Genomic DNA, 24,014 nt, shown 5'->3' with positions numbered 1-24,014 from the left:
CTATTTTCCAAAAAAATTGAATTCTATCAAAAATTCCAACTATTGACACGGACCTCAGAGATCCTTCAGTCAGGATTACTTATGACCTTCTCTCAGTCCTGCCTCAGGATGCTGAGGTAAAGCAGAGAACATCCTCAGCTGGAGCCTCAACATTCCCCAGACCCAGATCCTCTGTCAGCAGCCCACCCCTCCCAGCCAGTCTTCCCCTCATGGACTTCCTCCAGATTTATGTGGATTTTCTAGGCAAGCTGCAAAGACAGCAATGCTGCATATTTGAGAGAAGCTGTGAGTACCAGGCATATCAGACACGCCAGTCCTCCAGAAAACCTGCAGCTTATCCACCAGCAACTCCTTCATCACCTGCAGGGGCTGATCATTCGTGGCCTCTGGAGATGTCAGCAACCTGCATTTCAGTATTGTCCTTCAGTACCTCTGCTCCCTGCTCTGCTTAAGGCTGGGTGGGCCATTTACAGTTCCTGACAGCCAGTATCCTGCAACAGTTAGATATGCCTTTGGTTTAACAACCCTAAATCAAATAATTAGATGATTGAGAGGATTCTGGAGGAAGTGACTGCAACCTGAGGAGGTAACTCAGCCATTTGATGCAGGTGTGTTGGACCAAGGATGCATCTAAAAGTTGCAAGAGAAATGGAATTGCCAACCACTGACTTAAAGTGTGGAAGCTTTTTCAGAATAACTCAGCAGAAGTTTGGTTGTCACCAATTTGAGCCTCTCTTGATGTTACCAAGACCATGACGATCGAGAATTTGCTTAGGGATGTTCACAATTATTATTTTTTTCCCAAAATATTCTATCACAGCAATTCTTAACACTCAACGTGGATTCATTTAGAACTGATCAATGTTTTTCCACTTCAACATTTAAACTGATAAAAATAAAAACACCTAACACTATGTATACTAGGAATCCGAAACATTTAAATATGGCCGTTAACTTTTAACCAGTTCCTGAGTTAACTCTTGACCGTCCAAATGACCCCCATTACCCCCACCCCCACCCCTATTTACCAAAACCTGGACCACACCTCTTACGTCTGACTTTTTTATCTCCAGTGCTATATTTTCCAATACCACACTAACTGCAGTCCATATAGAGAGGTTCCTACTAGGCAGGGTGAGCAGATTCTGATCTGTGCAGATTTGTTTTCACTTCTGTTTGACTGGGTCAGATTATGGAAATTAAAAACATAAATAAATAAAAACAAACTGCTGGTGCAGCAACTAAGTAAAACCCTACTTCATGACCCGCCTGTTGAGTGTGCTGTGAAGTCATATAAGATAGATATTTAAATATATATAAATTATTCTGTTTATAGAAATGTTTTATTGAATGTTTATGTCTGATTCGGAAAGGCTAAAAGCTGACTATTTTCCTTGCGATTAAGAGATTGAATTTTGTATTTTCCCCAAAAATTGATGTGTTTTACTTTGTATGTCAGACCCAGGAGGTGGCTGCCGAATCGCTTTGTCGTCAGACAATAATAGAGCTGAGGTCTGTCTCAGTCGGAGCTATGCGGGCTCCTGGAGAAAACTTTGTGTGGGTGTGTTCATTCCCATTAACTCAATTAGCGCTAAGTGCCACAATCTTTACAGCATGATTTTTGTTGGATCAGAAGCAAAATGGTGCTCCGTGCGTTTAGGGCTTTATTGTAATCAAATCATGTCATTAAATTGTCACCTCAAACTTCCCTGAATAACTACTGAAATAGAGGCGCTGGCTTCTGTGGTTCAGTGACAACTGAAAAAAAAGAGCCTCCTCTTTGCTGTGTAAAGGAAGAGGATGACATGGATCACCTGATCAGCAAGCATCTTCCTATAATTTTGACAACAATGGAAAAGGAACCTGCCATGTTTCCCAAGGTAACACCCCAGTATCAATCTACAAGCATTCTGTCACAATTCAGAATGGAGGACCTAGTATTCAAGGCAAGACAGACAGTGGAATTACTTCACAAAGTGTTTATTAAAAACAGGCAGATCTGTAGTTGCTAGGGCGTCTAGGGCAGTAACCTCTAAAGGAGAGAAAAAATGGTTAGTGACCACAATAATCTGACGGAGGATTATTATGAAGGCATGAGTGACTTAACTGATTTAACAATTCAGTGCATTGCAAGAGAAAGAGGGTGGAACTAGCTGGTGGGCTGCCAACAAGATGCAGCGGGCACCTCCCCGAGTGTCCCAGATGCTGCCGCCCTGGGGAACATGCAGGAGTCCGAAGCCAGGCCAGGCAAACAGATCAGAACAGGAACAGGCAGGCTCAGTGGTTGAGAGGTAGAACAGGTCAGTGTCAGGAAATCAGAAACACCAAGGAACAAATGATGACTGGATTCAAGTACCTTAAATAGAGGCAGGAGCAGGTAGGTCAGATGAGAGGTAATGAGCAACTGGGCAGAGTTCAACAGGTAAATGGAAAGAGTAATGAAGCCAGTCATATGTGCCAAGATCATGACACATTCAGGAAATGCATTGGATTCCCCCAAGAACACGATATTTTCTCTATGTTGGGTGAAAATGCTTCCAGCTGAAGTACTATGAGAAGAGTGGATCATGGAGCACACAGACTGTTGGGATAATGGAGCTTCATTTTCAGATAGAAAGCATATGAGCTCCACTTACTTCCATCATGTACAGATTTCAACCCAAGTCTGGCCTCCCCATCCTGACCCAACCATAACAAAGAGCGAGAGACTGAGCAAATATGGCCTCCTTAAGGCATAAACCACTGTTAACACTAAGGAGTGTTTCACATATTCTGCAGTTATATTAGCTAAAACCTATAGAAGTTCTGCATCATATATCTAGCAATTGTTTTTCAGAAAAATGTCATATTTCCAGTCAAACATGCAGTGGTAGTGAGATGGTCTCTTAAAAGCATGAATTAGCCACACAACCAGAACATCTGAAAATCAGTGTATGTCCATCAACCTTTAGCTCAAGTGCTGAGCCTGGTTTTGTTGGGGGGTTCTTCCTGCAAATAAGATCAAATGTGGTTTGGAAAGTCAGTAAACACAGAGGCAGATTGGTTTTCTACATCTCATTTCAGTCGACCACAGCTGCTCTGGTGGCAATAGGCCGGTCACTCCTGCAACATGCCGTCAGCGTCTCGGCATAATTGGCCATATTGTGCTTGAAAGCAGCCCTAATGCCTTCCTTCTGTGGGATCATTAGTTTGAGAAGGTGCACCAGTTTTGCATTAAAGAATCACACATCAATGTTGGGATGCAAAGACATGATGGTGATTTCTGCAGGGAACCAAAGTTTTCTATTAAAGTCAACCCTTAAGCAGAGATGAGGGATCTGGAGCCAACAAGTCATCTCTATGCCATGTATTTGATTTCCTCAGCCACTGAACCAGGGGAGTCCAGTGTGGTCCTGGGGCATCTGTAGAACTTTAGGGAAGTTATTTTACAGCCTTCAGCAGGTGCTGAAGAAGAGTTTGTCTTCTTGATTACTTGCCAAACTGTCATGTTGAGGTCTAATCGTCTAACCCACATGCAGAAACACTCAAGAGGCAGGGAAAAAGTTAAAAGGTTTATTGACAATTTGTTCAGAGAAATGTGAACGTCGTCTTGGTTCGTCGGGCTGGTCACGGGAGGGAAGCAACTTTATACCTGATCAGAGGGTATTCTGATCAGCAGGGGGGAACCTTGTGGGTCCAGAGGCTGGTCGGCAGGCTGAGGGCTGAGGGCAGAGGCGGAGACGGAGGCTGAGGCGGAGGGCAGACAGGAAGGTTCCGGGCAGCGAGAGTTTTCTCCAGGAATTGACTGGTTACCAGATTTGTCCGGATCTGAGAGGCAGAAGAACACAGAGTCAGAGAGGTTCTCAAAAATTTTGGAAAACAGATCAGATTAGGCTGGCTCAGGTTTGCTGGTACCATTACTGGCAAATACTCTGGCAGGGAAGTTTCAGCCTCCTCCTCCTTAAGAAGACCTCTAGATGAGCAGATGGGAAACAGGTGTGCAGAAGTCAGCTCACGCCCTCAGGAGGAAGATCTCAGGCACCCTCTGGTGGAGAAAGGTAGACAAGCCTCCAGATCCCAACACAAACTTTTGTTGAGCTTGAGGGGCATTGAGTTGGACTCAGTCATGGTGGTGCAGGCTGAGGAATGCAGGCTAAAACCAAGACACTTCCTCCTTTGGCATGTTTGCAGTACTGTATGCTTCTACTTTAGGTGTGTTATTTCATGCATTTCTCCTGGTATTTGTTACATTTCCACTGTTTATTTTGTGCACTGCCACCTTTCTTATCACAACCTGCTCAGGGTCAGTGGAGTCTGAGGCAGAGTGAGTTTATGCTAATGGAAAAAAAATTATTAGTTTTCCTCGTTTAACGAAATGAAAACCCACAATGGTCACAAAAATATAAATCTGACTAAATTAATTCTAAATATAAATTGTCTAAAAATTTGGCAATTAAAGTCAGACATTGCTTTTCAACCAGGCTTCACCGGAGCGATTTTAAAATAGGAACTCATGAAGCTGAGGACTTCAGTGTTGAGGAAGAGCATGAGTTCTTTGTCGAGCTGAATGCGCACTTTCATCTGGTTTGGTCTGCCGCGGTTTCCGTAGCGCCATGAACTCGCCGGCGCACGCTTTCAGGAAATCCTATACACTACTGTTTATGCTCTAAAAACATTCTAAATGACTTTGTTTCGAGAAAAATTCTGGATGCTACCCACTCAGGACACTTGGAATACATTGGACGAGCAGTATGGAGGAATATTGACACGTTTTTTGTGGACTTTTATGGACCTTTCTGTCTCGGGCACAATTGACCTCTATTATTTGAATGTCAGCAGACAGCAAGAAGCCTCCCAGATCTCCAGATGCATTTGAGATATCAAAAAAGTACTCCAGAGTGTTGTTCAGCATGGGGGTGAGTAGAAAATGAAGGCTAATCATGTTTTGGGTGTACTATTCCTTTAAATACAATCATCATCCATGAATGAGGATTTCTTTAAAAAGCTTATTTTTGTTGTGAATTAATGCTATAAAAATAAACTTAATAAAAAAATGAACTCAGTTTCTCCATCACAAACAAGTTTTATAGCTTATTTTACACAGATGGAACATTTAGAGTTTTATTTCTGTTCATTATGATGATTTTCTGCTACAGTTAATGAAAACATGACATTTTTGATAAAACAAAATAATCTTTTTAAAGCAAACATTCAGGCTTAATCAAAAATATTTGCTTAAAGTTTATTTTTTAAAGCTCATCTGAATGCAGACTCCAGTCTCTAAATATGACTGGATTTTGGGGTAAAGAGATTCATTAGCTGATGCTGACACGTAAGGACAATCTGAGCCGTTGGAGAAGCTGCAGACCCAGCTCAGAGCAGCCACTGCCTCTGCCGCCCCTGATCACCAGGCGGGTTCAAACGTGGCCTGAAGCGTGCGCTTCTGTGGCACGAGAGCCAGATTTTTCATCCAGCAGTTCTTTCCACTGCAGCATTTACCTTTATTTTCTTCTCAAAATGTCAAAATAAACCTGCACCAGATTACTGTAGCATCACTAAATGGATGTGTCAGTAAAGAATCACCCTGTGTCTGTTAATGTCACATGTCGATTCTGTTTGTGTTTCCTTTTATGGCAGCCAGCTGTTTTCAGTTAATCCTCATGTTTTTTAGGACTGTGCTTTATTTTCTTCCTGTTGCTGGTTCTTGTTTTCAACACATCCTCCTTTTTCATCATCATGCAGCTCCTCTGGCTTACCGCCTCAGACCTCAGGACCAGAGCAGCAGGCTGGACCAGACTGAAGTGATAAGAATTTTGCATCATGTGAGTCAGGAGGCTGAGAAGAGCTGCCGAGCTTTGGACCAGGACGAGTGGCAGTCACCATTCTGCCTCCTGGAACTGGTCACCAACCAGTTCTACTTCCACCCCGGACAGAACACCTCTGATGTCATCAGTCTAAGCACAGGCTTCTTTTAGGGCTGCCCCAGCTGTTCACCCTGGTGACACATGACTGCGTCCCCAGGTTCACCACCAGTCACATGGTGAAATTTGCAGACGACACCACGGTGGTGGGCCTCATCAGAGACTAAACGACCAGAACAACGGAGAGGAGGTGGAGCATCTAGTGGGCTGGTGCAGAGATTACAGCCTGATCCTGAACATGGAGAAGACGAAGGTGATCAACCCCCCCACCTTCTTCAAATCAGATAAAATTTGTGTCAAACGTTTGTGCTACATTTGTGCTGGTTTGTGCAACAAACATTTTCGTTTGTGCCGCTATCATTTTAAAGATATAAAGAAATGTTTGTAGAGGTCATCAAAGGTCAACCAGCCCCCCCACCTTCTTCAAATCAGACGAAATGGGTGTCAATTAAACTCGGCTCTGTTTGTGCTGGTTTGTGCAGCAAAAAATGTCATTTGTGCCGCTTTGGCTTTAAAGAAATTAATAAAATGTAAAGGTCAAAAGGTCAACCAGCCCCCCCACCTTCTTCAAATTACACAAAATTGGTGTCAAACGTTTGTGCTGGTTTGTGCAGCAAAAATTTTCGTTTGTGCCGCTACCATTTTAAAGATATAAAGAGATGTGTCCAAAGGTGGTCGAGTTTTGGAAAAATGTGCAACCAGATATAAAAAATATTTTAGGCATTTATTTAGATCTGGATATATCTGTATATATTTTAGGAATAATTCCCATGTAACCTGAAGGGGCGAAAATACAGGTTAGCTGATTGGCCTATGTTGGTTAAAGACGGGCCATATAAACCAATCAGATCAACGAAGCATATGACGTACTAACAGAGCGATGACGAAAGCACAACCACAAGCCAGGCACAAGCCAATTGATAGATCAAACTATTGCCGAAACCAGTCGGGAGAAGAGCAAAAACATCTTTTCCTCTGAGAAAAGCCTCCAGAGCAGTGTTTTGCTCTTCTTTCAGTGAAGAAATACTCTGTAATTCCGATAAAACTTGCTCGATAGCCACGCTAACGCTAGTTTCATCGGCTGAAGCCACCATGTTCTTTAGACTGAACTGTCGCGCTTCTCGTTGCACCTCAACCCGCCTCAAAGCCAACGCTGATTGGACGTTCGTTTGGTGAACGGCTCCAAATTTTCTTTAACGCAGAGTCTCCAGACTGATCTGCGAGTGAAACCTTGAAAGCTCGCGAGATCAGGATGGTCTCACGAGGCTAATGGACATGATCCATAAAGACAATAGATACTTGATTAGGGTCATGCTTCTAATCGTGAAGAAGTGTATAACATATGCACGGTTAAGGCCACAACCTCCTAGTATCACAGAGTGGAGATTTTTTTTTTTTTTTTAGATTGTGTATCTCTCGACTTTATCTTGTATAATGTGCTTTTATTACTTTAATCTGTTTTCCCAGTGTGCCTAATGTTGTATGTTTCACTGTAATCATTGTGACTTATAAATCCATGGATGTTGTTAATGCATATGGGTTTCTCTTAATTGGGCTAATGCCTATCTGAAGGAAAATGTATCTTTATTTGTCGTTTTCTGGGGTTCTTTTTGTTATTTTTTCCATCAACAGCCCCTGGATAACTGTTAGCGGAGCTGGAATAGACAGTCTGTATGCCTGATGTAAGTGAAAGGTCTAAAATGATCTATAAAATTCAGATATTAAGATGTGAATTGTGAGATGTGACAAGGGTGGACATATGTATGTGTTGATATAAAAATATTATTGAAAATAAAAAGTAAAAAAAAAAAAAAGATATAAAGAGATATTTCTAGAGGTCATCAAAAAAAATTTTTGTGGCATCAGCTGCAAATCCCCAGAACAATGTGAATCATCCACTGCTGTGGCTGACTGGCTGCTGAATGGGATGTTCAAATGTCATTGGACCTGAGAAAATACATAATAACTGTAATAAAATTTAATAAAAGATAATTCACTGTGAGTGGAGCCTGTGTCTCAGTGGGAAGTGCTAGGACCAATTCTCTTTACTTTATACATGCTCCCAATTGGTAGAATTATTAGACAGCATGGGATTAATTTCCACTGTTATGCTGATGATACCCAGCTATATCTGTCTATAAATCCAGATGAAGCTAACCCATTACATAGATTACAGGCATGTCTTGAAGACATAAAAACCTGGATGACTCTTAATTTTCTGCTTCTGAATGCAGACAAAACAGAAGTTATAGTCTTTGGACCAGAGTCTCTGAAAAAGAAACTGATTAGCCAGTCACTTCATTTGGATGGGATTAAACTGATTTCAGATAATAAAGTAAAAAATCTTGGTGTTATTTTTGATCAGGACCTGTCATTTAAATCCCATATCAAAGAGGTTTCTAGAATTTCCTTCTTTCATCTGAGGAACATTGCAAAAATTAGAAATATCCTGTCCAGGGGTGATGCTGAGAAACTAGTCCATGCATTTGTTACTTCAAGGCTGGACTATTGTAATTCTTTACTATCAGGAAGTCCACAAACTGTAGTTAAAAGCCTTCAGCTGATCCAAAATGCTGCAGCCAGAGTTCTAATGAAAATGAAAAAGAGAGATCATATCTCTCCTATCCTGGCTTCTCTTCATTGGCTTCCTGTTAAATCAAGAATAGAATTTAAAATCCTCCTTCTCACATATAAAGCCTTAAATGGCCAAGCTCCATCTTATATCAGAGATCTGATTGTTCCTTATGTTCCTAACAGAGCACTTCGCTCTCAATCTGCAGGTTTACTAGTGGTTCCTAGAATTTCTAAAAGTAGAATGGGAGGCAGATCTTTTAGTTATCAGGCTCCTCTCCTGTGGAACCAACTACCAGTTTTAGTCCGTGAGGCAGACACCCTGTCTACTTTTAAGGCTAGGCTTAAAACTTTCATTTTTGATAAAGCTTATAGTTAGGGTGGCTCAGGTTATCCTGAGCTATCTCTATAGTTATGCTGCTATAGGCTTAGACTTTTGGAGGACATAGGGAGCCCCATTTCATCATTCTGCTTCATTCTCTCTCTGTTCTCCTATTCTGCAGAATCTGTTAGTTCAATCTCTAACCTTCTGCTCTCTCTGCTTTTCCTCAGAGTAGCTTTGCCTCGTCTGTTCCTGTTTGGCTGTGACGTCATCCTGGAAAAAAACATCAGCTGTGCTGCTTCTATCAACACCCTTGTTAGTAGATGTTGGAGATCGGCCTGTTTTCAGGTGTGGTCCTGTTTCTCTGACCGTGGCTGAGTGGATGTGCTCTCTTCATCCTCTGGCATGGGAGCTGCCTTGGAGCTCGTCTGCCTGGCTGTGTGTTTCCTGGACGGGGCCGCCTTTTACAGCTGCTTTTTGTATCTCTGCTTCTGTCTCCTTGAACCCCAGTCGGCCTCGGCAGATGGCCGCTCACACTGAGCCTGGTTCTGCTGGAGGTTTCTTCCTGTTAAAAGGGAGTTTTTCCTCTCCACTGTCGCTACAAGCATGCTTAGTGTGGGGGATTGTATTTGAGTCAATGAGTCAATGCAATCAACTGGTTTTCCTTAGATAGAAAACTTTGTATCAATTTGACTGTATGATCTGGTTGAACTGTAAAGTGCCTTGAGATGACATGTGTTGTGAATTTGGCGCTATATAAATAAACTGAATTGAATTGAATTGAAGTGCCTCCACTCTGAAAGCTGTGGCTCCTGCTCAGCATGTGCAATCCAGCTTCCTGTCCATCAGTGGATCCATGTAGGGATGCAGGTCTGAGAGCATCACTGCATGTAAAGCTGCTTCTACTGCTCAGTCAGACCAGAAGACTTAGAGACTTAGACAGATTGTATTTAGTCAGTTTGTACACAGAAGTTTAAACAAAAAGAAACAGCTCTCTAGACCAGGCATCCACAAACTTGGTCCTCAAGGCCCCCTGTCCTGCAGGTTTTAGAGGTTTCCTTGCTCCAGCACAGCTGATTTCAATTGAAAGCTGATTAACAGGCTTTTGGTCTACTGCAACGATTATAACCAGCTGTGCTGAAGCAGAGAAACTTCTAAAACCTGCAGGACAGTGGGCCTTGAGGACCGAGTTTGGGGATGCCTGCTCTATTTCATTTTTTAAAGTGTAGGTAAGTGTCATGGATTTGGTTCTGTTGTTCTTTTCTTTGCTCCTTGTTTTCTAGTTTTATTGGTATTGTCAGGGTTAGTTGTGGTTTGAGGACCGAAACGCAGAGGCAGAGAAGCTGAGGAGATATCTTGCAGTTTAATGGGGCAAAAAGTAAACAAAGGCAGGAATGCAAAAATCCAACTAATAACGACAAGCAAACCAGAACTATGGAGACATCTGGGGAAAACCAAACACGAGGAGCCAGGGAGAGACGAGGAACGTAGACCACAGCATGGGAAGACAGCAAAGACAAGGAACCAACAAAGAGTGAGAGCAGAGGGAGAGCATATATAGCTGACAGAGACAAAGGGAGGGCTAACGAGCTGATAAGGAGCAGGTGTGAGAGGAGACAACGAGGGAGCCAAGGGGAAAGGAACACACACACACACACACACACACACAAGAGGGCAACAGAGAACAACAGAAAAACATGAGAACTAACATAAATCTAGAAATTACAACTGGAATTAAACCAATAAAACTAGAAAACAAGGAGCAAAGAAAAGAACAACAGAACCAAGACCATGACAGTAAGTTGCAGTGATAAAATACTGTGATAAAAAAAGTGATGTAAACAAATGACTGTAAATGTAAATGACTGTGTCCAGAAAGGCGCCTTTTTTTTTTTTTTTTATAAAATGTATTATTATAGTTAGAGTGGCTCAGGTTATCCTGAGCTATCGCTATAGTTCTGCTGCTATAGGCTTAAACTGCTGGAGGACATAGGGACCCCTTTTTCATCATTCTGCTTCATTCTATCTCTATTCTCCCACTCTGCAGAATCTGTTATTTCAATCTCTACATTCTGCTCTCTCTGCTTTTTCTCATAGCAGCTTCATCTGGTCTGTTCCTGTTTGGCTGTGACTCCATCCTGCAGAGAAATATCAGCTGTGCTGCTGCCATCAACACCCTTGTTTATAGATGCTGGAGATCAGCCTGTTTTCCTGTGCAGTCCTGTTTCTCTGACCGTGACTGACTGGATGTGCTCTCTTCATCCTCTGACATGGGAGCTGGCTCGGAGCTCGTCTGCCTGGCTGTGTGTTTCCTGGACGGGGCCGCCTTTTGCAGCTGCTTTTTGTATCTCTGCTTCTGTCTCCTTGAACCCCAGTCGGCCTCAGAAGATGAACCCTCTCACTGAGCCTGGTTCTGCTGGAGGTTTCTTCCTGTTAAATTTGAGTTTTTTTTCTCTCCACTGTCACTACAACCATGCGTAGTGTGAGGGATTGTATTTGAGTCAATGAGTCGATGCAATCAACTGGTTTTCCTTAGATAGAAAACTTTGAATCAATCTGACTGTGTTATCTGGTTGAACTGTAAAGTGCCTTTAGATGACTTGTGTTGTGAATTGGCGTTATAGAAATAACCTGAATTGAATTGAACTACGCCTGTTAGGTCTTTGTGTTTTTGCTTAATTACAGGGTGGCAGGATTGATGGGATTGATGGTCCGCTCTCTCAGTGGTAAAACAGGTCAACCTCTGTTAGTGAACTAAGCTCATAGAGTCTCCTCTAACCTCTCCTTGCTCTCGTCCTCCACAGAACCAGATCGGACGCTCACCAGGATCAGGTCCATTTTTGCTCCTTTGCAACACTGGCATTCTGGGAGATATAGGCAGAGGAAAGGAACTAGACTCTCTAGGCCGAACCAAGCTACGTTGTAGGACTGGCTTTTTTATTAATTTTTTTATGTTTATTTTTTTAACAGTGTCCTGTCTGGCAATGTGGCAATAAGAATAATTGTCTTGATGCCAAAAAGAGCAAGGACTGGCTTTTTTAAAAGGTTAAAGGTCATGTGTACACCAGACCTTTGTTGCCAAAAAAGTAACACTGATCAATAATTGTTGATATTGGCTGAAGTTGCTCTTTTATCCCAAAAACCCACTGATCTGAGATCAACCTCAGGTTTCTGATCAGTGTTTCTGTAGGAGGGGGGGCGGCCTGTCAGTTAGAAGAAGACAGGACAGTTCCTTAGGGAGACATGCTGACACAGAGAACAACAATCCGCCCACATCTCCGGAGATTCCTGACAGAACCACAGTCCAACCAAACTGAACCTGACAGTCTCAGAGGTTCATGCATCACAGCCAAACATCACAGCTTTCTTCCTCCACGCGCTGCTAGAGGTTACAGGAAGAGGAGGACAGAAACCTGGATGCTAAAACATCAGCTGTTTATTTAAACAGAAATTAACACTAAAATAAAATGAGTTGTTTATGCATACATGTTATACATGTTATGCATCGACTTTTTAACTAAAAAATATAAAAAGTAGAATGTTTTTCCATTTTAAAATCTAAATAGGTTTTTAATTAGAGATTAACAATCGTTCAGTTTGGTATATAGATAATTTCCTGATTCACATCTTTATAAAACACCTGAACTGAGCGTTTGTTTTTGTTTTTTCTTTTTTCTGTCTTAATGTTCGCAGTGGGCTTTAGGCTGCCCTGCATGGCTTTAAACCTGGGTTTGAATGGAGACAAAGCCATTCTCAAGCACATATCAAGGAGCTCATTTTGAGCCTGGATCCATATTTATTTTTAATTCTGTTCATGGTGGAGAATCCTGCTTCACAGCAGCAGGTTCAGACAAACATCCTCTAAATGTTCAGGGTCATCTTTGAGCACCATTTCACTTTTCTTTCACCAGTTCACCGCAGTTCTTCCAGCAGTCCACACTTTCTCTGCTTTCTTTTTCTCATCTTCTTCTCCTTCTTTCCCATCGCCCGGCTTGCCACAGGTTTTCGTGCTGTGTCTAAAAGTAGCAGCAGCAGCAACCCAGACTGAAAGCAGCTCATTGGCTCATTTGGATCACATGTAGCCTGGAGCCGGACGCTCTGGAGGGCTTTACCGTATTAACAGGAGAAGCGGCGCAAGAGAAGTTAGACACTGCCGTCGGAAAACATGCGGTAATTTATAAATGTTTTAAATGAGGTTTGGTCCGGATCCGGACCGCGGTTCGCTAATCCATGACCTTTGCTCTAAATATTTGAATCTGATAAGCAGAAACACTGGAGCTGAGCTTTAGCGCGTTGGCCGAGACCATTTAGCAGTTTAATAGGACCTTTCCAATGAGAGTGCGCCTCGACATGGTTGACCAAAGGAGCCGAGTGCACATGCTCAATAGTACCTTTGATAAGAGACCCAAACCTGGCTGTAGGGGGCGCCCATCAGTGCTCAGACCAAAGCCCAAAGCATCAAACTGGCCTGAAGAAGGAAAGATCTGTTTGTTGTACCACAGTGGGGAAATTTTCTTCCTTCATTTAACCCATTAAACGTCTTCCACACTGAGAATCACACAGGCCTGCAAACAAAAGTTGAGGCTTTAAAACACAACCTTTAGCAGCCTATTTGTGTGAAAACACCTGCAATGAACCCACACTGTTTGGGTATGGCATATGTCCGTGCCTCGCTATGCAGACAACAGAGGAGGAATGTCAGTCTGGCCCTGGGGCGGAGTGGCAAATAGGCATTACCCCTGGCTTCTATGTGTGGGGGACGGATGACGCACACATAAAGGAGTCTGGCTGAATTATACTGGTTGATGTTGGTTCACGGAACCACGTTCTTTGGTCTCATTGGACAAAGATTAACCTATTTTGGTTCAGATGGTGTCAAGCATGGAGTGGCTTAACCAGTAGAGTAGTACAGTGCAAGTATGAGTTTCCAGCAGTCAAGCATGGTGGTGAGCGGGTCATGGTCAGGGCTGTACAAATGCTTTTGACCATCCGGAGCTCCAGTTCAATTAGGGTTCAGTTTATTCTAGTCTGTTCACTTTGCAAACTGGGCCACAGACCAGCATTACAACATATCTCCATGGCGACCCCTGGTTTGTTAAAAAGAACATTTAAGGTTAGCCTAACCCAGAATGACCTAAAGATATCTGTGTCCCTTCTCCGTGTGTTTCAGGCATTTTTCAGACTGTTTCCTGTTTATGTTCTCTAAGGTGTTGCTGTATTCACATAAACAGCAGTTAGCACAGCAGGCAGATTTCATGGCGGACAAAAGGCTCCAATCGCATCGTTCAGTCTGCTGGTTATCGGTGTCCCCTCAGCATCGTAGATAAGAGTTTTATAGAGTGAATGTTGGTTCTGCATTTAATACGAGGCAGAGCCAAGCTGGGTCCAGTGGATCCCAGAGGGATGCTCCTGCTTTGGGGAGTCCAGGAGTGGCTGGAAAATGTTCACTTTCTGAGCTTAAGGGAAGGTTAGGTGGAATGCTGGAGCTCAGAAAGGAGCAGCAGGGAAATCAGAGAAAAACTCCTGGCAGAAAGAGTGGCCAACCGGCTGTCTCCTCCCCCCTGAGCCAAGAACCAGAACGGCAGATCGAACAGCGGTAGATTAGAGAGGCCTGCTGGGCAGCAAGAAGAGGCGGCTGGCCGGGGCTCACCCTTGAGGACAAAAATTATTTGTTAAAAGCCTCTAAGAGTGTTTTCCTAATTCAGCATATTTTGGTTATATTCCATTTTCATTATAAAAAGCTTGCCTCCACTGCTGCTTCCCTGCAGGTCCCAGAGCCTCATCCACTCCTCTCTTTGCTATCTCAATATAAACTAACATTTTTATATATACATTTTTGCTTGATGTTCTTCTTCCTGCACTGAATTTGCCAAAAACACATCATTCGCCTCACTGGAATGGCCATCTCTAGCGTCTTTGCCTCGCTCCGCAGTGCAGCTCTCCAGAGCCGCCCTTTAGGGATCACATGAAAATTGTTTCTCCTGCCCGGAAACCTGTGTTTGGTCCAAAAGCACCTTTATAAGGTCGTTCTTATATTTCTAGTTTCAAACTTTATTTTTATGCTGTGTATTTTGCATTTAAATGTATTTCTGTTTTCTTTGTCAGTGAAGTTCTTTTGTGTCTCATTTTAGGTCAGTTCATGTTTACCTGCCTTCACTTAACCACAGCTGCAGACAAGCCAAGCGACTGTCTACCTGCTCATCCAGGAGACCTGGAAAGTTGACGCATCAGCGGATTTTCCTTAGATAGAAACTTTAAATCAATCAGACTAGATGATCTGTTTTTGAATAAACCATCAGGCCCAAAGCCCTGGATAAAGGATACAAAATAATCATTTTTAACCTGAATCAAAAAAAAAAGTTAGTCTATTGTTGTACCTGCAGGTTTTTCCTGTCACGCCTGAATTTCCCAGCTGTGGGACAGTAAAGGTGTTTCCATTCTGCTCTGTATAATCCCATTCCTACAGATTTGTTATCACCTTTAAGTTGTTCCGAACTAATCTAGTGGAAAGCAGAGCTTCCTGTCACTGATCACACCAGCAGCAAAGCTACTTTTCACCTGAAAGTTTTTACTGTGGCCAACGTTAGATATGTTGAATGAGGATTTAAAGCATCACGTAGTTAGAGGTGAAAGCTGTTGGAGGAATATGCAAGAAGGAAACACCAGCAAACAGAAACACCTAAGACTAATGAGAGCGAGAACCGCAGCAGGAACACCATTACACTGTTAGCTTTGTGGAACTGACAGAAGGCGGGCCCTGATAGGCTGTGGCACAAAGAAAACTGCAAAATATCAATGAGTATCATATGCAGGCCTTCATGGCTGCTGAGCTGATTAAACAGTCACACATCAGAGGTTTGGTTCAGCCTCCATCAGACATGTCTGCTGCACAAAATCCAGAATAAACCCAGCTGTCCGCTGAACGAGGCCTAACAGTGGATCCAAAGAACAACATCTAGTCTTTATTTCTACAGTAAAGCTCCCTGATCTCTGGACTAAATGCTTCCAGCGTTCAAACTCCAGAACGGCATCATTTCTGTGTTCTAGCTCTCCGAGGTCCGGCTATCCGTGCAGGCATCCTTTCAGCTTCCTATGCTAGTTCATACGGAGGCAGCAATAAGAACACTTACCTTTGGTGGTTTCATCTTCAATGGGCTGCTTGAAGAGGGTTATGTCTTTAAAGGTGCAGAGGAACAGAACCACTTTGTCATTCTCATTCCTGATAGGAGCTACCTGCATGTAGAACCAGACCGGACTTCCTGCAACCAAACAGCAGGAGAGGAATTAAAGGATTTAAAGTCCATCATTATTTAGTTTGACTTTCAAAATAGAGCCAAAGCAGAAGTGATGTTGACAGATTGGTTTTTAGGCATAAGGGCAGTAAAAAGTTCAGGTAGTGAAGCTGTTTGTTGGGACAAACACATGGTCCGAAGGACAACCTAAAAACATGGTATTCAAACTCCCAATAAACCCAGAGGTATGGTGGTGGAGGGGTCATAATGAGGGATCTTTCTCCTTCTCTGATATGAGACCAAAGGAGCACAAACCAGGAATCATGGATGGGTCTGAATCCATTGAAACAGTGAAGAGGTCACATTTTCTCGTGCTTAAAAGGAAATTATTGAGCTGACAGCCCAAACTTCAGTCCAAGAGAAAACACGCCCACATTTAGAATGAATAATTATAATATAATAAATGGCTGCACTGCTGTGATTCACAAAGATTGCTGCGCAAATACTGAGACGTGCAAACAGATTTGGCTCAGCCCAAACTGAGACTGAGGCCTGAGATCAGCCTTCCAAGCACACTTGTCCCTAACCAGGTTCCCACATACTGGAACCTATGTCCCCCACAAGCTAATCCTTCTCTACACTCAGGGATGTATCTCAGTTGTTATCAAACTCAACTATTAGTTTTTTTAAAGTTTTCTTTCTTTAATTGCATGAAGTATTACATGAAGTTCAGCATCTGTGGCCTTTTTTCTTCATGCCATCAGTCGACTAAGATGGCTTCTTTACATGGTGGCAGTCACTGATCTCTATTCACTGCATTCCTGATTGCATGAAAAAAGTGAAGCCACCGGCCGCCATATTGGTACTCCCCACTCCCACAGAGACAGGCAGTAAAAATGCCAACATGTGCAGCATTTCGCTGCAAAAACAAGCAGTTTGCTGTCAGAAGACGTTCCACAGGTAATTTCACTGTCAGCGTCAGTGTGTGCATACATACTTATATATATAGTTTTTCCAAATGACCAGATTCTTATAATTATGAGCAAAAAGCAATACGGTATATGATCTTGATGTTTCCTGTTATTTTACCAATTTATGTGCTTTTGCTAGTGTAGAAACTGAAGCTCTGGAGATAAAACATTGGTTCATTAATTTAGCTTATTGTAAATCTATCAGATTTGAAGGCTAATGCACAGACAGTATTAAAGTATATCGCATCATTCATGCATATTCTGCAAATAGAAAAATACTACAACATTAACAGACAAGTGCTTGTAATTCAGTCTTTATGTAAAACCTTAAAATTATATATAATTACCATAACAATGTCCTCAATCCATGTATATTACATGATCATCATCAATTTAGCACATTTGGCTCATCTGTATTATTCTGCTTCATTAACACATTCATTTTATTGTGAGGGATTTATATAATATGTGATATTACATGATTTATAGACTTCATTGACATCACAATGACTATGCAATGTGATGTGTCTGTTTTTTTTATTCTAAGTTAAAGTAATCTACTGATGCTATGAAACAGCCAGTGTGTGTGAAAGTGATGAATTTATCTATATTTTAAAAGTCCTGAATATGAGAACATCATCGTTGTTCGATGCTGTAGCGCACGGATTGTTTACCTTGTGACCGGTCTACTAGGGAGTAGGGTTGTCCCGATACTAAACTTTTCAACTCGATACCGATACTAAGGGAAATATTCGATACTCAATACCATTTTCGATACCACAAGGAAAACAACAAAGACTCCAAAATTCTACAGAAATATTTTCATTAATAAATAAAATACAATAAATAAACACAATAAAGGTTGTATGCTGTGCAGAATATTAAGCAAGCTTGATAAAAAAACTTATTAAATTTAAATTAAGTGTTACTTCCTTGGCTATGCTTTGCTCACATAACAATAGCACTGGCCAAACCGGTTAAGAAACAAAAATAATTCTCAGCAGCTGCACCTCTTACAAAAAAAAAGTCTAAAACTGAAAAGTGCACAGAATTATTCAATCACACAGTTTTCTGAAAGTGCATTTTCCTCTATTCTGCACTTTAGATGAATGACTGCTTAGGTGCCACTGGTGGTAGCACTGTATCGACACTTTTAAAAACGAGTATTGTATCCGGATACAACATTTCAGTATCGATACTTTTGACAACACTACTAGGGAGTACCAATATGTTCTGATCCAACACAGAAACCCAATGTCAAGTGTGGTGGAGGTTTGACAGGACCCAAATGCAGAGACTGAAGCTGGTTATTTGCAGATTTAATTAAAAAAAAAAGGGCAACAGAAGCAAAAATCCAAAAATATGAATCCACAAAAACTGAGAACCAGGAATCCTCACAACAAGGCAGCAAAGAAACGACGACAAATCAGCAACAGTGAGATTTCACCTTGTTTCTTAGTTTGGTCATTTAACTGCCAGAAACAAAGCTAAGCTTAGCAGAGTTGTTAAACAGGGCAGTAAGATTACAGGCCAACAATGAATCAACAAGTCTCAGCGTTACAGTGAAGCAGTTCATCTGGTCGGTCATAAGATCACAAAACAATAGCCATCTACTTTCCCGTCACTTTGAGCTCCTTCCATCACGGCAGAGATACAGACTTCCTTGTGCCAAGAAAAACGTGACAGAAATTATTTAGTGTCGTCCTCCATCAAGCAGCTGAGCAAGTTGTAAATGTGACTCGCTTTGCTCTGCTTCCCTTGATGAAGTGAATCCGCTGCTGCTGCTGCTGCTGTGTCTGCAAACAACTCTTTATAATTGTATTTTAATGTATTTTTACATTGTTGTGTGAGAAGCAAAGGCAAATTTCTGCAATCATTGTGTATGGTAAACAATAAAGTTATTTTCTATTCTATTTTAAATCTATAGGCACATAAATAGGGCGAATGTTTCTAAATCTATGTTCTCCTTGCTTCCTTGTTTCCCCATTTTTTGGAACATTAAACATCATCTGCATCTAAAGCAGGACAAGCTGCAGACAAGCCTGTAACACAAAGTTTAGAGGATGAGAAAAAGAAGAACTCACTGTTCTTCCTGTACAGCAGGATTTCAAAGCAGTCGGACTCATAGTTGTCAAACGCCTGCCTGACTTTATCGATGGTCTTCTTGTCTGTCAGCTCTCCGTACATAAAACTGAAAAAAAAAAATGAAAAAAAAGGTCAGGAACAGAAGAAAGCCAAAGCCTGCAGTCTTTGGGATTAATAATGCACATATTTGCAGAAGGCGAAGTAAATTATTCAAACATTTTTTTTCACTTCATGTCTTTCAGGGCAGAAACAGGGAATAAAAACTTTTAAAGTAATAAAGAGGAAAATGTTTCATAGTTAAAACGCGTTTAGAGGATGAATAAATGCAGCGTTTTTAACTTCATATGAAATATCCATTCAGGATTAAAGGTCATCTGGTGCTGCTGATCATAGATGGAAACATTAACAGCAGCTCTGCAGGCTGGTTCAACTACCAACCCAGCTCTACAGCTTGGATCATCTCTCTTTCACAGTATTCGGCTTAAATCTGCATTTTTATTTTTGCTTCAAGCCTAAGCTAAACACATGCAGGCATGGAAACCTTCAAATATTACAAAATAGGAACAAACAATAGGAAGGCAACGTTGTTTTTCCTTTTTGGTGTGATTGCAATCGCGGCTCTTAACCTGGCCAGCCTGGAGGACAGAAAAAAATAACTCGGCTCCATATTTTGATGGTGGAGGAAGAAGAAGATGTACATGGAGAAGGCAGGGGTAGCGGTGGATGTGGAATAGTTCTCATTGACTAATAAGACTGTACAAGTACTCAGCACGACGTACATGAGCAGGGCCAAAACGGAAAATATGGAATCTGGGGGTAAGATGGTCGTCTAGCAGAGACTTTTCTCTTCATCACTTTCACTGCTGATAAAAGGGCGACTCTGTGATGTTTTGGTTGATGGTAAATCACAGCAGACACGGTTCCTCTAGTTCTCAACAATGGCTGAAACTTCTGAGCTTGGGAATCTCTCCACCTCCCTGCTGACTGAGGCTCCCTCCGAAGGCTCCCTCCGGGGGCTCCCTCTGAGTGCTCCCTCCGAAGACTCCCTCTGAAGGCTCCTTCTGGATCCCCCTTTGAGGGCTCCCTCTGGGGCTCCCTCTGAAGGCTCCTTCTGGATCCCCCTTTGAGTGCTCCCTCTGGGGCTCCCTTTGAGGCTCCCTCCAAAGGCTCCCTCCGGGGGCTCCCTAAGAGTGCTCCCTCTGAAGACTCCCTCTGAAGGCTCTTTCTGGATCCCCCTTTGAGGGCTCCCTCTGAGGCTCCCTCCGGAGATCCCTCTGAAGGCTCCCTCCGAACATTCCCTCTGAGGTTCCCTCTGAAGCTGGAGATCCTGGAGATCTGACTCCAGATGATCTTCACGCTCTGCCATTCGCCCTGACCTCCTGGATGAGTGTCGCTGCACTGCTGCCGTTAACCCTTTACGAACACCTTTGTCTCCAGCCTCCGTTGCTCCCAAAAATCTTCTATTGCTTTGCTTGGATGGAGCCTGTTGTAACGGCCTGCTGGGGGACGGTGAACTGCAGCCGGTTCTATCCACATGTTTGTAAAGGTCATAGTTTAGTAAAACTGCTTTTTATGTATCTTTCCATAAAACAGAACCGCATGTTTCTAGTAACTGCAAAATACAGCAGTCATAATGAGCATCAAAACTATTTAAACATGTCAGTCTATGTCTCATCAATCTAAATGAGTTTTATGTTTCAGACGGAAAATCTAAAGTAGAGATTTTCTCAAATGTTTTTTTTAAAAGATGTTCCTGAACGGTCCTTAGCCGTTCCTCCTTCCACAGCTCTGATGTTTCCTCAAACAGACAAAATCTGCATGAATCTTCACGCTCAATGTTTGCTGGACTTTCTGAGTCCCACTGAAGTGCAGGAAGCAGCATTGGATGTGAAAGCATAGTTTGCCTGCAGGGGGCGTGAATAACGCTGGGCTTTTTCGTTTTTTTTAACGATGGGCTTTTTACCTGCATGTGCTGCTCTTCTGCATCACCTCAGCTCTGTGGAAACCAGACAGCTTACAGAATCCATCATTGCTGTAGACGACAGGCCACTCCACGATCTGGGCGTTTCCCAGGAGAAAGCTGGTCTCTGACAAAGGAAACAGAAAAAAACAACCATTAAAAAAATTTAACAAAATTTAGTCTGTTCCTTTCAGACTCTTAGGTCTAGAGAAATCTTTTATTTGCCTTCTCTTACTACAAAGACAAAAAGCGACTAAACCAACACACCAGCGCATGGAAAGAAATAAACAATAGGTTTGGAAGAGCTTCAAACTAAACACTGTCCCACTATTCTAAACAGGAACAAGCTCAAAGGATTAACGACAATCAAACTGTTTAACCTTCTATATGGAAGGAGATCTATGATTGATGTTATAGAAGAAAAACTGCAAACTCAGAATGTAGATAAAGTTTCCACTGAGAAGATGAACATGCACCATTCTGTGATCCATATCAGAGAAGGAAAGAGGTAAAGAGGTCTGAGCCAATCATTTAAAGGTGCAGTCATAAAGGGCTAAGTTAGACTATGACAAAGTCACTGTGTTTTATCGCCACCTCTCTGCTTCTGCTGCATCCAATTACCAAGCTGAATGATCAGCAAAACTTCTTCTGGCCAAAATCCTTTAGTCCAATGACTGTGATTAATATCATAGTCTGATAATATCTGACGGGACCTGGCTTAGAGCTCATCTGCCTGGCTGTGTGTTTCCTGGACGGGGCCGCCTGTGGAGCTGGTTGACAGTTGCCTTTTGTATCTATGCTTCTTTTTCTATGTCTGCTTCCGTCTCCTTGAACCCCAGTCAGCCTCAGCAGATGGCCGCTCATACTGAGCCTGGTTCTGCTGGAGGTTTCTTCCTGTTCAAGGGGAGTTTTTCCTCTCCACTGTCGCTACAAGCATGCTTAGTGTGAGGGATTGCTGAAGAGTCGATGAGTCGATGCAATCAGCTGGTTTTCCTTAGATAGAAAACTTTGAATCAAACTGTCTAGATGATCTGGTGAACTGGAAAGTGCCTTGAGATAACATGTGTTATGAATTAGATCTATAGAAATTAACTGAATAGAATGGAATATAAAATCTGCTCATATATGGCCAACAAGCTCAGCCATGTCTGCATTCACACGGAACATGCTTTGAGCAGCTGAAGCAGATGGGCTACATGCAAAGTCTGGAGCACATCCAGACTCTAGATGAGCTGCAGGACCTCGAAATGCGATTCAAACAGACTTTGCATGCAAACCGTCTGCTCTTAATGCTCTAAAGCCAGGCATACACTGTACGATTTTTTCAATCGTTGCACACAGCTGCAGCTACCACTGTACAATGAAATCACAGGGTTTAAAACTTCACAGTTCAGGATATATGTTCTCACATTGTACACCTAAAAATCAGGTGGGAATCAGCTCCGCAGTGAGATGGCGCTACTCGGACTCGTTGGGCCAAATGAGTAGAAAAGGAATATGAAGCTCAACGCGCTGCCTTGGCCAGTTGTCAAATTTTGTGCTGAAAGCCCCGAAAAGAAAAGGCGACGACGTATTTGGACAAAGAGATGGCTGAGCAAAAGTGGCTACTACGGTCTGTCAATTTTACACACCCACACCCATGCTGCTGTGTTTTCCTCTGAGAGGAAGAAGAAGAATCCTTGTTTGCCCACTGAGCGATTTGCCCACGACCACCTTACGACGGCCAACTGAATTTCAAACATGTTTGATTTTCCCCCGACCTTACGATTCCTGATGGGGAGGAGGTCGTTAGAGGCTGATCGCCACTCGTTACCCCCTGTACACTACACCACACACCACCAGGCTGACAGTCAGCCAGATCGCAAGATTCTTGCACGACTGGAGAATCAACACGAAAAAGGGCAAAAAATTATACAGTGTATGCCCAGCTTTGGACCAGACATTTTACATGCAAAGTCTGTTTGAAGCACATCTCCAGGTCCTGCAGCTCATTTAGTGCATCTAGATTTACTCCCTGCATTTAAGTCATTGCCCTTGGGGAACAGCGGGCTGACATTGTGCGGCGCCCGGGGAGCAGTGTGGGGTTAACCCTGAAATCCCACACCCTCCGTCACCTTTCCGCCGCACTCCAGACCGCCTGAGCAAAGTAAAGCATACAGCTTCCGCTGTTCCCCCCGTCCTGCTCTGCTCCATCTCTCTCGGAGTAGAGGAGAGCATACACTATATTAATAATAAATTCATAGGAACAAAACGTGCAAATGAACACTTCATTTATTATGGCATATTTAAAAAAATACCCATTAGCATCCAGCATATGTGCAGTTTCTGCCCAAATTTTTCCTTTTGTTGTGGATTTTTGTAACAGGGATAACTAGGATCATCCATGGTTTGGATGAACTATGTTTGCTCTCTGCTCTCTGCCTCCAAACGCATCTCTTCATCCAGGCCTGAGATAAGAAGTTGGTTTGGAAGTTGTCAGATCCACTCTTGGTAGTTTTGACTGGATTTGATTAAAGTTTTAAGCCTCTGAGTACAAAATAAATATTTTGATGTAGCTTCCTGCTATGTTGAAGCATCAATAGTTTGCATCCAATCATTTAAATAAACAGTCTTAGTTTTTGGGAATATATAAGAATTATGCTCTACTTTGTAGTTACAGATCTGACGTTACCATATTTTAATTTGACAACTGGTTTTCTCCAGTTCTTTTGCCTTTTCGGTATGATTGCAATTGCAGATCTTGACTTGGCCGGCAACCAACGGAACCGAGCAAAAAGTAGCTGAGCTGCGTATTTTGACGATGAAGGACGGAGAAGACGTACATGGAAGGTGACGTGCGGAGGAGTAGCGGTGGATGTGGAACAGGTCTTATGTGAGCGGAGAGGTGAAGGAGGATGCTCAATCTGGGGGTAAAGGTTGTTGCTCAGGGACCCAGGGTGCAGGCTCATCATCACCACCAACATCATCAACATA

The 24,014-nt window shown here is 42.5% G+C and overlaps 1 protein-coding gene across 1 annotated transcript in view; it reads right to left on the bottom strand.

Annotated features, from left to right (window-relative positions):
* Nucleotides 1-24,014, bottom strand: part of kcnh5b (potassium voltage-gated channel, subfamily H (eag-related), member 5b) — a 99,708-nt gene that overhangs the window by 65,401 nt on the left and 10,293 nt on the right. The window contains exons 2-4 of the mRNA XM_038298624.1: nt 21,045-21,168; nt 19,081-19,187; nt 15,924-16,052 (exon numbers count right to left, since the gene is read on the bottom strand). Coding sequence (XP_038154552.1) covers nt 15,924-16,052; nt 19,081-19,187; nt 21,045-21,168 — 360 coding nt within the window. The remainder of the gene's footprint in view (nt 1-15,923; nt 16,053-19,080; nt 19,188-21,044; nt 21,169-24,014) is intronic.

Source organism: Cyprinodon tularosa, unplaced genomic scaffold, assembly GCF_016077235.1.
Source record: "Cyprinodon tularosa strain WSP-4 unplaced genomic scaffold, ASM1607723v1 ctg410, whole genome shotgun sequence".
NCBI lineage: Eukaryota > Metazoa > Chordata > Actinopteri > Cyprinodontiformes > Cyprinodontidae > Cyprinodon > Cyprinodon tularosa.
The sequence above is the reverse complement of the archived record's forward strand: the minus strand, read 5'-3'. Positions and strand labels throughout refer to the sequence as shown.